A 13,519-nucleotide genomic window follows, 5' to 3' on the forward strand; every position below is an offset into this window, starting at 1 on the left:
AAATTACTGAACTCAACCAAATAGCCTAAAAATTCATTCCTAATACCTTAGTGCATACAAAGCAGAGCCTTGGTTCTTGGCAATGGCTTACCCTTTTATCAGAAAGGATGAGACTGAGTTCTTTTAGGTAGTAAAGCTCAAAAGAGTAATTGTCATGTATAGTTTATATTGTGAAGGATACAAAAGTAGTATGTGACAAGGGAGCCTGGGTAGCTCAGTCGGTCAAGTGTCCGACTTCAGCTCAGGTCATGTTCTCACGGTTCATGAGTTCGAGCCCCACGTCGGGCTCTGTGGTGACAGCTCAGAGCCTGGGGCCCTTCTTCAGATTCTGTGTCTCCCTCTCTCTCTGCCCCTCCATGTCTCATTCTCTCTCTCTCTCTTTCTCTCAAAAAAACCCCAAAACATTAAAAAGTAGTCCATGACAATCCCCGCCCTCAAAAGGAGGTTAGACTAATATGTGGGAAACAGTGGGTCAAGACTCCTACTGGATCATTCCTCTGCCTGAGCTTCCTTTCCTTCATCCCCAACTCTTCTACAGCCTTCTTACATCCAATTCAAAATGTGTGCTCTTGGACGATTCTATTTCCCTCAGCTTTTCAAGCAGCCTTAAAACCATTGGTATTAGAGAAAAACTGATATTAACTTTCTTACTGTAAAAATAAAGGTGTAAATCCACAAAACTTTGTGGATAGAGTGCTTTTTACGATCACCTACAAATCTTTTTTTAAGGACCTGGGCCTAAAAGTGCTACATTTTCAGAATTTGAAAGTTCTATCTAAGGTAGAATAAAAATAACTGATTCTGTGTTAAAGTTGCTTGCTGTCTTTTCTCATTTAGCCATTTCAAATCTGTCTTATTTTTGAAGATTTGTTGTCCTTTGGTTACAGAGCATTACCAAAATCAGGTAGAACTTCAGTCTAGTAGATGTATAGTGCTAGAATTTGGTCTGTTCTCTGGAAAGCTATTTCTGGTTCAGGACTGGAAGGAAAGTTGATTTTGTTACTAACTATGTAGTAGCAGCCACAAGGCAGGGAGACCAAAAAAGGGGGAAGGGGGCCCCCAGTTGGAAAGTAATTGTAAGAGTTGCAAAAATAGGGGCGCCTGGGTGGCACAGTTGGTGGAGTGCCTGACTTTAGCTCAGGTCACGATCTCACGGTTTTTGGGTTCAAGTCCGAGTCAGTCTCTGTCCTTACAGCTCAGAACCTGGAGCCTGTTTCTGATTCTGTGTTTCCCTTTCTCTCTGCCTCTCAAAAATAAATAAATGTTTAAAAATTTTTTTTTTAAAAAACTGTTGCAAAAATAGGGGTGCCTGTGTGGTGCAGTTGGTTAAGCATCTGAGTCTTGGTCTCTGCTCAGGTCATGATCTCACAGTTTGTCAGTTCGAGCCCTGCATCGGGCTCTGCGTTGATGGCTCTGAGCCTGCTTGGGATTCTGTCTCTCCTCTCTGCTTCTCCCCTGCTTGTGCATGTGCATGCTCTCTCTCAAAATAAATAAACTTAAGAGAGTTGAAAAATATTTTGATATTGTTCAAATATCCTGCAACATTATAGCCAACAACGAATTTACCAGCTATGGTATTTTGGCTGTTATTTTAACTGTTGTGCAAGTCATATGAGGCATGGCCTCTTCCTGCATTCTCAGCTCTTCTTTTCACTCTATTCTGCCTGAGATTCACTGTACTCAGCCACACTAGCCTTCTTCCTTTTCCTTGAGTGCACCAAACTCATTCCTCCATTGGTGTCTTTGCCTGTACTTGACATTGCCTTTGCCTGGAACACTGTTCCCACAGATCTCCTTACTCTGGACTCCTTCTCATCATTCAAAGCTCATTCAACTCCTATGTTACCTGACTGCCCCATCAAAAACCTTTTGTCCTAGGGGTGCCTGGGTGGCTCAGTTGGTTAAGCATCCAACTCTTGATTTCAGCTCAGGTCATGATCTCATGGTTTCATGAGATCGAGCCCCATGTCAGTCTCTGTGCTAACAGAGAGGAGCCTGCTTGGGATATTCTCTCTCTCTCTCTCTCTCTCTCTCTCTCTCTCTGTCTGTCTCTCTCTCTCTTCTTCTCTCTGTGCCCCCTCCCACTCATGCTTTCTCTGTCTCTCTCAAAATAAATAAATAAAACTTTGAAAAAGCATCAGCAACATAAAAAACCCTTTTGTCCTATTCTGTTTTATATTCTCCTGGAGATTATTACTCTTTTAAATTGTAATTTCACTTGTTAATTTTCATTCTTCTCTGCTTGAACATATTTAGGATTTTTTTGTCTTTGTTGCTCTATAGTTTCAAACAGTGTGCCCAGGTATGAGTGTATTATTGTCTGAAAATTCCATTATCTTTTTTTTTAATTTTGTTTTTAACTTTAAATCCCAAGTTAGATAACATATAGTATAATAGTGATTTCAGGAATAGAATTTATTGATACCTTTATCACTTACATATAACACCCAGTGCTCATCCCAGCAAGTGTCCTCTTTAATTGCCTTTTGCCCATTTAGCCCAACCCCCCACCCAAAACCCCTCCAGCAATCCTCAGTTTGTTCTCTGTATTTAAGAGTCTCTTATGGTTTGTCTTCCTCTCTGTTTTTATATTATTTTTGCTTCCGTTCCCTTATGTTCATCTGTTTTGTGTCTTAAATTCCACAAATGAGTGAAATCATGATATTTGTTTTTCTCTGACTGATTTATTTCACTTAGCATCATATATTCTGCTTCTATCCACATTGTTACAAATGGCAAGATTTCATTCTTTTTGATCGCTGAGTAATACTCCATTGTGTATATATATCACATCTTCTTTATCCATTCATCAGTCGATGGACATTTGGGCACTTTCCATACTTTGACTATTGTCAATAGTGTTGCTATAAGCATTGGGGTGTATGTGCCCCTTTGAAATAGCACACCTATATCCTTTGGATAAATACTTAGTAGTGTAATTGCTGGGTTGTAGGGTAGTTCTATTTTTAATTTTTTGAGGAATCTCCATACTGTTTTCCAGAGTGGCTGCACCAGTTTGCATTCCCACCAGCCGTGCAAAAGGGTTCCTCTTTCTCTGCATCCTTGCCAACATCTGTTGTTACCTGAGTTGTTAATGTTAGCCATTCTGACAGGTGTGAGGTGCTATCTCATTGTGGTTTGGGTTTGTATTTCCCTGATGATGAGTGATGTTGAGCACTTTTTCATATGTCTGTTAGCCATCTGGATGTCTTCTTTGGAAAAGTGTCTATTCATGCCTTTTGCCCATTTCTTCACTAGATTATTTGTTTTTTGGGTGTTGATTTTGATAAGTTCCTTATAGATTTTGGATACTAACCTCTTGTCTGATGTCATATGCAAATATCTTCTCCCATTTCATCGGTTGCCTTTTAGTTTTGCTGATGGTTGAAAATTCCATTATTAGCTCTGGGAATTTTTCAGTTCTTTCTTTCTTCCTTTCTCCCTTCCTTCCTTTCTTTCTTCCAAAAATTTTTTTTCACATTTATTTTATTTTCGAGACAGAGAGAGACAGAGCACAAATGGGGAATGAGCAGAGAGAGAGGGAGATACAGATTCCAAAGCAGGCTCCAGGCTCGGAGTTGTCAGCACAGAGCCTGACATGGGCCTCAAACTCACAGACCACGAGATCATGACCTGAGCTGAAGTCAGACCCTCAACCAACTGAGCCACCCAGGCACCCCCAGTTCTGTCTTTGAATATCACATCTCTGGAGCACCTGGGCGGCTTGGTTGAGCGTCTGACTCTTGATTTCGGCTTGGGTCATGATCTCATGGTTCGAGGGATTGAGTCCTGTGATGGGCTCTGCACTGGCAGTGCAAAACCTGCTTGGGATTCTCTCTCTCCTTCTCGCTGTCTGCCCCTTCCCTTCTCACATGTGCATGTGTGTGTATACTCTCTCTCAAAATAAATGAATAAACGTTAAAAAAAAAATCACACCTCTTCCACTTTCTTAATTTCCTTCTCGTGCTTCTTATTCTCATTTTCATTTTTTATGGTATCTTTTAATTGGTATAAACCCTTTGCTGGGTAATTTTCTCAGATTTGTGTTCCAGTTAATTGATTCTCTCTTTAACTTGGTCTGATCTCTGTGCAAACTATTTGTTAAGGTTTTAAATTTCAGTAATGATTTTTCTGTGTTTCCCCCTCCCCCGTTCCCCACCCAAATTGGTTTGGTCACTGTCTGTTTTTTTCTCATGTTTTTCTTTGTTTCCTTTTGACTTTAATAATTGGATATATGCTTATATATTATCGCTTCTCTGATCATTCCGTTAAGTTTTTTCAGAGTCTTATTCTACTGTTTGGTGGATTTTCCAAGTCTTGTTTGTGATGGCTTCTTTGTGCATAAACTTTTGTATTTTCTGTTGTGAGCTCATCTTCAACAGAGCTTTATTTGTGGGAATCATACTCTGATTAAGGGTAGGTCTCTTCAGAGTTTTGTATTTTTTCTGCCAAATGTTACACAGTTATTGCAAGCCTGACCACTTTTTGTGTGAAAGTTTTGCCATGGGGATTTTCAGACCATGTAGTAGTACAATTTAAGTCTAAAATTAGCTTATGGAAAGACCTATGGTTACAGATGATCATTTTTCCTCTTAATTCAGAGCTTTCGTATTGTTACTATGTGCCAACAGGCTCGTTTTTTCCTAGTCTGCTCTGTCTTTTTGAGGGTCCTCACTTTAAATGGGGGCTCACTTTCAATTTCCTGTTTTCAGGTGGGCCCAGGGGGAATAAACAGCCCCCTTTTCCAGGGCAAGTGAAAAGTCCTGACCTCATTTGCCACTGGACTTTCTAGTTCCCCCCAACATTTTTGGCCCTGGTGGATCTTCCTTGCTTTCTTGCAAGCTCAGCTGTGTAATTAAAAGGATATTGTTATATAGCCAGTACTTCTAGGAGTTTTGGCATTAAAGTTACCTACCCGGCTCTGTCGCCGTGAAAGCAGGATCTCTTCCCCCAGAATCTCTCACTCATGGCTGTAGCTGCAGCATCCAGCACAGCACCTGGCACATGGGGAAGGGCTGTCAATACAGACTTGTTATTTGACTTGTGGAATTGGACGTTTCAATTAGAAACTGTTCGTTCTCCCTGTAGGGAAAGCCAGAAGTTGTGCTCCACGTCCATTCATATCCAGCAGCCAAGGTGGTGTTCTGTGTTTTAACACCTGTGAACGATTTCAATTTTCCTGTTTTTTTTACTTTTAAATGTTAAAACTTCGGTGCTTTCCTAAGGACACAAAGATGCCATTGCCAGTTACCAGCAGAGTTTTCCAACCCCATAAATTGGCGAATTAAAACCATCCCTGGGGAACCATTATTGCCCAGTGTCTCTTTATGCTGGCACTTAGAAAGTTCTTATGCTGATTAAATTGACCTTTATAGTGGCTTAGCTGAGAATAGCAACTATAAGAGATGGAAACTGTTGAGGAAAGTGTTGTTAGTCCCACAGTTTCTGCTGCCACAGAAGAGGAGATGATTTTTTGCATATGTGCAAAACATATACTATTCATCCTTTTCCGTTGTAAAAATGTTCTTTCCAGTTCGGTGCTGTTCTTGCTTGCTTCTTCCCGGTGTCTGTGCTTTTTGTTTGCGGTGACCCTTTGTGCCCTGTATCAGAGCCAGTCCCTGTGATATCTGGGCTGAAGACACATACCAGTAACAGACGAAGATGCTAATGGTCATCTCCACAGTCATTCCTGAGATGAGAGGCCTCCAACATAAGGGCACATGTTATTCAGTTTCTTTGTGACAAGTTCTACATTTCTAGCATTTTTTGGCCGGGCAGTTTTGTGCAAATGAAAATATTGCTGGGAAGGAGCTGTCTTTAAAATGTAAATCTGATTTTGTCACTTCTGTGCACAGTCTGGTCCCCACTTATCTAACTTCCCTGCCTACTTCCTTAACCATCTCCTTCTAGTTAAAGGGCTTTGCTTGTACTGCCTCTTTTGCCTAGAATGTTCTCCCCATCCCTCTTCCCTCGGTTACTAACTTTCTAACCATCTTGGTGATCTCAGTTCAAGCTTACCTTCCTCACACAAGCTGTCTGGACCTTCCCTACCAGCTCCTAGCTCTAATCTTTTGTAAGCTCTCACTATATCATGTATTTTTCTCTTTCTGGTTGCAGTTTAATCTGTGTGGTTACTTTATCATCTTTCATTAGACTGCAAGCTCCATGAAGACAGAGATCATGACCATTTTGGCCATTTGCCCATTGTGTTCCCCACCCTAGTTCAGTGCTGGTGCAGGGCAGGTACTCAATGTCGAAGGAAGGAATGAAGATCCTTACTGCACGCTGGGATGAAACACTGCTTTTCAGAAAGTCAGTGTGTGAAAGTACAACCTTTCAAGCAGGAAAGGGAGGAGCCCTGAGCAGGCTGTCCCTCCTCACTGCCAAGTAGAAGATGAAAGATCTGTACCCAAAGTCAAAGAGCTCTACAAGGGCAGGGTCCTTACCTTTTCCTCCAGAGACAAAATGTTGACTCTGTTTGGTTTGGGGCTTTCATTGGATTTTTTTAAGCCACTGAAGTATAAGAAGCACTGGAGAAGTATCACCTCAACCAAGGAAACTAAAGGTCAATAGTAAGAGCTCAGGCTCTGGGGTCGGATGAAAGAGGTTTGAACGACTTTCTAGTCGTATGACCTTAGGCGAGTTGCGCAGCCTCTCACAGCCTCAATTGCCTGATACTACCTACTTCATAGGTTGCTTTCAAGTTGAGATGGAGGAATACGTGTAAGGCATTTAGAACAGTGCCTGGCACATGGCAAGTGCTCAGTATACATTAGCTATATTATTCACCCCAGGTTGCGTAGCCGTTGTTTCATTAAGCAAACCAAGTGCTGTGTTCATACTGGGGATGGGGGAGGGGGGATGAGGAGACAGAGCTCCTGCCTATAGGGCGAGCACAATTCATTCTTTGGTTCATTCCCTGGAAAAAGGAGGTGGGAGGGATATTTACTGCCCACTCTTCAAGACTTGGCCTGAGCAACATAATATGTATATAAAGTGCTTGGAGATGCTTAGAAGCAAGGCAAAGAGGAATCATAAAAGGTGCTGAGAACTTTTCATATTTGAACCTTATCCATTGCATTCTCTCTAGTTTCTTTTTCCATTCTTCCTGTGTCTGGAGCAATCCACATTGCCAGTGAACTTCACTCTTCTGAAATCGTTTTGATTGAATGCAAAGTGCTATTTAGATGGGCTTTCCTGCCCAGCAATAATGGTTCACAAACTAATATTGATACTAAGAGGTCAGAGAAGTTAAGTCACTTACCCAAGGTCGCATAGTTAATTAATAAGCGCAGTATAAGAGCTGGGCTTCAGACCCAGATCAACCTCTTAACCACTTCTGCCTCGCAGTGGATCTCAAGCCACCTGGAGGTGTTTGAGAGCTCTCCAGGTAATGCACGATTAGTCTCCTCGTACAGGGAAGGCTGGGAGAGTACCAGGCAGCATCCGTGCACTTCTGTTCTTTGCTGTCTCTTTGAATGAGAGGAGACAGATTTTAGCAGCTCTTGGGTTGACTCAAGGCTGCTGTGTGAGGGGATGGGAGGTGGGTAGGCTAATAAAGACTTCGGGTTGAAGGAGACACGAGAGAGCATCTTTGACTTCTCCTAGGGCTACTGAGTAACTTGTCCAGGTCCCGGTCCTCTGTGTTGAGGACCAAACCCAAGAAACCTAGAAACCCAGGGCTTTCCTTTCGCACCAGCAGGGTTCTGGAGGAGCTTACCTTTGGGACTCACATCTCAACTTACCCGCCTGGTCCTCCATTTCTTCCTTGCTAAAGGCCCATGAGCCCACTTCTTGTCTTCCTTAACTGTCCACCTGCTTTCCTTCGTCCTGTACCAGAAAGTGACAGTTTCCATCACCAGGGCCACCTCAGGCAGCCTGGGAGCTCTGTTGCGGGGCAGGGGAAGGAGAACAGGGATTGAGATTTACTGGGTAAAAAGCATTTGAGGAACCCTGGATTAGATGCTGCTGCTCCAGTTCTGCTCTCCCTGGAAAAGTGGAGGCAGAGCAGGAAAAAAGATCGAGGTCCTGTTTATACCGGGCTTCCTGTGGGGTGGGTGGGTGGGGAAGCCGACAGAAAAGCTGACATCACTAGGTCGTGAAGATTACCACTTGTTTAGATGTCAGATGCGTTCCACTCCATGCCTCACTTAGGAGCAGTTGGCCGTCCAGTGTTCAGCCTGGACCTCATCTGGTGAATTTTCCTGAGGCAGAAGTGTCACTGGATTCTTTCATGTGTTGGAGTGTAGGCAGCACGGCCTGTTTTAGAAACTACGCGGACACTTTGAACTGTGTGAGCCCGTGCCAGAAGAATGGCATTTCAGGGCCCGGTAAACTTGGGAGAAACTTTTTGATGTCCTTCTGAAAGCAATGTTTTCCTCTGAAGTCAAGGAGGGTGTGTTCTAGCAAAAGCAGCGAGGGAGCCCAGATCTGCTTTCTCCATGTGCACCAGGCCTCAGGGGAGACTCGTGACCAGACAGCCCCCGTCCAGGTGTTACATTTTGCTTATGGTGGACGTGGGGAGGCGGGCCTGTTGACAGTGCTGTGAAACCCTCACTGTCAGAACTTACAAATGCCTTTCCCGTGTTTCCTTCTTCCCCCACCCCTTTACACAAGGCTGTGAGGCTCTTAGAGACCAGGAAACGCCTGAGCGTATGTGGTAGAGCCCTGCACCGAGCCTGGGATCTGGTCTTCAGCTGTGCCCTCTCCCGCATCCTTGCCTGTGACACCAGGCACTTGCGTGGTCCCGCCCGGCCTTAGTCCTGTAGACGGTTGCTGGAGTGCCTTGTTTATACCCCTGGCCAAGAAGACAGTGGAGTGTAAAGTGAGGCCCAGAGAGGAGGAACTGACCGTGTGACTTAAGTTTCCACTGGCAGGCGTCCGCCCGGATGTACACTGTGGGCAGGGTCAGCCTGAGTAGCAGCAAATACAATACTGTGGTTTTAGTTTCTTTGCCGAGCAGAGTTTTTTTCCAACCTCGAGTTTCTTGAGGATGAGGACAATGTCTTATTTATCTTTGTATCCCATGTACCCAACATGGTGCTTGGCACAAAGACAGTGTCCAGTAAGTGGACATGTTACTTCTTTAAAATAAAGAAACGTTGAAAGCCAGATGGAGTACATGACTTATGTGCTCCTGTGTCTCCCCATATGTGTTGGGGGTCCACAGTACATTTGGGGCTGAAGTTCAGGTTGGCTGGTCGGGTATCTCATACCTTAAATGTGAAATGTCAAAAAAAACATTTTCAACTCCATCCTCTTCCAGAGCTGTGAATAGAACTTGGCACCCTGCGAGGTGGTTACTCAGCAGTGCCCATTCTGGAGCCGTCCCTGACAAGGCACAGTGTGAATCCTAGGTCCAGTCAAGATTATTAAGAGATCATTTGATAAGCAAAAAATTATCTAGCAAGTTGAAATTGGACAAGGTTACCTGAGCAGGTTACCCCTTTTCTTAAGGGCGAAAATTTTAGTGGCAAGTTATTTTAGCTCTCTTTGGAATCACACTGTATTTGACCTTGAACAGTGTGTTGTTTTGAAGGATGGAATGACTGACTAGATGCTAATCCTAGAATATGTACCGCGTTAATTGTTCCAGGAACTTTCACAGAAAAGCTGGTTTTATTTAAAACATACTGCTCATTACACGAGAACCATCATCCTTTTACTGGCTGAGTTCAGCCCTGGAACGTGAAGGTGAAGTGTTTCTGTTCGGACATAAAGAAAGTGAGGCATCCATTTCCTGTCTGAGGAGAACTTCGCTGTTTACCAGTCAGCTTTGTGTGCTGAATCCTCTTCCCCCTTTAATAAACCTTGGTTGTTTTTTCGTCAATCTGCTGCTGTTGTGTGGTTCTTTCTAATTTTTTTTTCCTTTGTGGAATGAACATTGGTATAGACCATCTTGATGGAAGGTGGGCAGACAACCAGGAGGAGGGTGATGAGAAGAAAAGTGACATTTGAAAACTATAATTTAATATGCCAAAATGTTTTTTCGATTTTTTTTTTTCTTTAGGATAAGGAAACCTGTGTGGGTACCAACAATCAAAGCTACATCTGTGACACAGGACACTGCTGTGGACAGTCTCAGTGCTGCAACTACTACTATGAACTCTGGTGTAAGTCCTTGCCCCCTGGGGCATCTGTGGCACTCCAGGGTGCTCCTGGTCACGGTCTCTGCTCATTGGGAAATGGTGGACTGGGCCATGTTTCTTACTCTCTTGGAGGAGGTGTTGCAAGTAGAAACTGTTGCTGGGTTCTAGATGCGATTCCTCTGTAGAGGACTGGTCCAGTGCCCTTTGGACACCATGGGCTAAAGACTAGAAAATATGGTCAGAGTCTTCTGAAGAGGCCATGGGTACGAGGTCTGCTGCAGGAACTCCTGCCTGGGGTTCTCTCTGACGCCACCTCCAGTGTGTCCTGAGCAGTGGTAACAATACACCCTTCCACGAGCCGGCCCAGACGCCCAGGCTTTGCCATCTTTGCGAAGAGAGGTTGCAGCAGCCAACCTGTGAATGCCAGGCGAGGCTTTGTGGAGAGCTGTAGTGTTGTTTTCTTATCACAGCCTTAAGGACTTCCAGGATTCCTCATAGAGCATCAAGGAGCTGCCTCTGTTTCTGAGGGTCCCTGTCAAAGGGATCACCTTCTCCTAGGTCCCTGCCCATGGAGCCCTCTCAGGGTGAGGGAGTCTAGAGGTTTAGCCCCTTTGTTTCTTTCCCATTTCTCAAGCTGAAGTGTCTGGAGGCTTGCTTCTCCAGTGCACCTCCCCTGTTAACTCTCAGCTAATTGCCACGTGCAGACAGTCCTCTTCTTGCCACTGGTTTGTTTGAGGCCATGAACTTGCACCTTTCAGGCTTGCCCAAGGGTGGCGACATCACCGTGATCTTCAGGGAGCGAGCCAGGTTCGAGGAGTTCACTAACACACTTTGGATTCCAATCTTCTCAAAGCTTGGATGAGACCCTACAGGATGCTGGACAACGAATCGGGAGGACAGGAGAGTCCTTAGGGCAGGGTCCCCAGGTGACCGGCACTGCACCGGTTCTCACAACTGTCTGTAGAGAGGAGAAACAGTAGACTGTTTCCCCAGATAGTTCTAAGCTCCTGTCACTCCTTCTGTTTGGAAACAAACTGGGCTGGTTTGTCAAACTATGCCTTTGCTGCCAGTGTCACCCTGTCCTTTCTCCCCTTCCTCTGTCTGATCTCCCCACTCCCTCCACATCAGTGATGTGGTCGGAAAGCTACAAGTGCTATTGTTTAGTATGGAAAGGAAATTAGATTCTTGGCTGGGCAGTCTCTCCCTCTAAATGTAAACGTATTTTGTAGCCTGTGGGAGTGGTTCCTTCAAACAGGACCTCTCCTCACCCTTATACTTCCCTTTCAAGGACTGAGGACTGGCTTGTCCTTTCTGAGGAATCCCAGGGGCGGTCAAATGCATACTTCCTTCCCAAGGAGACGACAGGGCTCAGGATGTCCCCACCATTCCTCCGTGAATATAAGCGACAGCAAAGGAGGGCCCAGAACTGTTGCTATTTTAGAAGGGGTGGGGCCGAGGGACTTAGTAGAGGACACAAAGTGCCAACCAGGTGAACAGACTGTGTTTAAATGTTTTAAAATGTAGATAACCACAGGGTTCAAATTCTCCCTCCCACCCCTTGTTAAAACAAAAGTCGAAGCTGGGCTGCCAAAAAGCCACAGAGTTGCAGTTTGTTTTTCCGGGGCCTGGCCCAGGCAGCATCGGTTGTGGAGAGGCATGGGCTTGCTGATGGCCTCGTCTCAGACTGACAGAGCCTCCTGGGACCTTGGCGGAGCAGGCTCCGTAGCCACCAGAATTGGGTCACTGTCGTCAGGGTTGCGGGGGGGTGGGCAGCGGGGACAGGGAGACCCAGATGGCAGGGAGGCAGCCTGGGAACCAGGCACCTCATCCCAAGGGCTTAAAGAAAGCCAGAGGAGGAGCTGCTAAGTGGCTGATTATCTCCAGTTATGGTCAGCGGGGGAAAGGAGGAGGCTAGAGACCAGAGTCCGGACAGGGAGAAAAGACTCGCCACTATATGAGTTGGTCCACGCTTTCTGAGTTCTGGAGGGATGGAGGTTATAAAAGCAAAACTGTCCTCATCAGTGCCCAAAAGTGACTTCTTAGTCAGGAGATGCCCAGTGAGTATTCGGCCTCCCTCAGAATTCTTTGGTTTTCTTCCTTATCGGGTCCTGGCCTCTGCCTGATGTGTGTATAGAGGGAAGTTGAGTGTTGGAATGAGCCCCTTCAATTCTTACCAAAGCTGCATTTTTGGGGTGCCTGGGTTGCTCGGTTGAACATCCGACTCTTGGTTTTGGCTCAGGTCATGATCCCAGGGTCTTGGGATCGAGCCTCGAGTTGGGCTCTGTGTTGTGTGGAGCCTGCTTAAGATTCTCCCCCTTCCCATTCTCCCTCTGCCCCTCTCACCTGCTCGTGCGCTGTCTCTCTCTCTAAAAAAAAAAAAAAAAAAAAAAAAACACCACCACCAACAAAAAAAAAACCCTGCTTTTTGGTCGTTTTGAACCCCTTTCCTTCTGATTCTCTAAACTTTGTCCGAAATGCAAAAAGAACGGGCTTTGGGTTATTCTTTTTGTCTCTTTCCTTTGGAAGGAAAAAAAGTCTCAGCCAGGAAATCCTTGGAAGAATTTCTGTCAGACCGAGTACCTCTTTAACCACGGTTGCCTACAGGGAAGGCCTCAGGGAAAAAAGGGAAAAATGCCATTTCCACCAACCCTTTCATCTCTACTGAGCTGAATTTTCCTGTGTGCCGAAGTGTCATGCGTGCGTGCGCGCGCACACACACACACACACACACACACACGCACATACAGACCTTAGGCTTCATCAGCACCCTTTCTCCCTTTCAGTTGTAACCTAAGCCAGTAGTTATTACTGGGCCTGCATCAAATGGGAAGCGAAGGTCCTGTTTTAACACTAAGGCTATAAGGGCTGGTCATCATCATTATTGTTACCCCATGCATTTTTATGGCACTTGTACTTTAATTCATTATTCAGTCATTTATTCATTCAGTAAACCCTTACTCCAATGGTTCTCAAAATTTGGCAAGCATCCAAATTTCCTGGAGGGCTTATTAAAACACAGAGCTCTCGGCCCTGCTCCCAGTTTTTTATTCAGTAGGTCTGAGGTGGACTTGAGAATTTGTGGTCCTAACAAACTCCTACTTGATGCTCTGACCTCTTCTGTGTTAGAAACTGTGGGGAGTCATACATAATCCTTGCTGTCAACAGGGAATCTCCTAGCAGAGAGAGGAGATAAGACACAGCCCCCCACTAGTAACACTGAGAGTGGAATGTATGTGGCAGGACCACTGTGAATGTTCAGGAGAGTTTGCTTTGGCTAGCCAAAATTCAGGCAGCCTTCGTGGAAGAGGTGGGATTTGAAGTGCACCCTAAAGGGTGGATAGGATTTAAACTCATGAAGAACATAGGGGCCCCTGGGTGGCTTAGTCGGTTAAGCATCTGACTTCAGCTCAGGTCATGATGTCTCACAGTTC

General features: G+C 45.0%; 1 protein-coding gene across 6 annotated transcripts in view; it reads left to right on the plus strand.

Moving 5' to 3' along the window:
- The window catches only part of WBP1L (WW domain binding protein 1 like), an 86,927-nt gene that overhangs the window by 61,051 nt on the left and 12,357 nt on the right, over positions 1-13,519 (plus strand). For all 6 annotated transcript variants that reach the window (XM_049645644.1, XM_049645645.1, XM_049645647.1 and 3 more), the window contains one exon: positions 10,010-10,112. In XM_049645644.1, the coding sequence (XP_049501601.1) occupies positions 10,010-10,112 (103 nt within the window). The remainder of the gene's footprint in view (positions 1-10,009; positions 10,113-13,519) is intronic.

The sequence above is a fragment of the Panthera uncia genome, chromosome D2, assembly GCF_023721935.1.
Source record: "Panthera uncia isolate 11264 chromosome D2, Puncia_PCG_1.0, whole genome shotgun sequence".
Taxonomy (NCBI): Eukaryota; Metazoa; Chordata; class Mammalia; order Carnivora; family Felidae; genus Panthera; species Panthera uncia.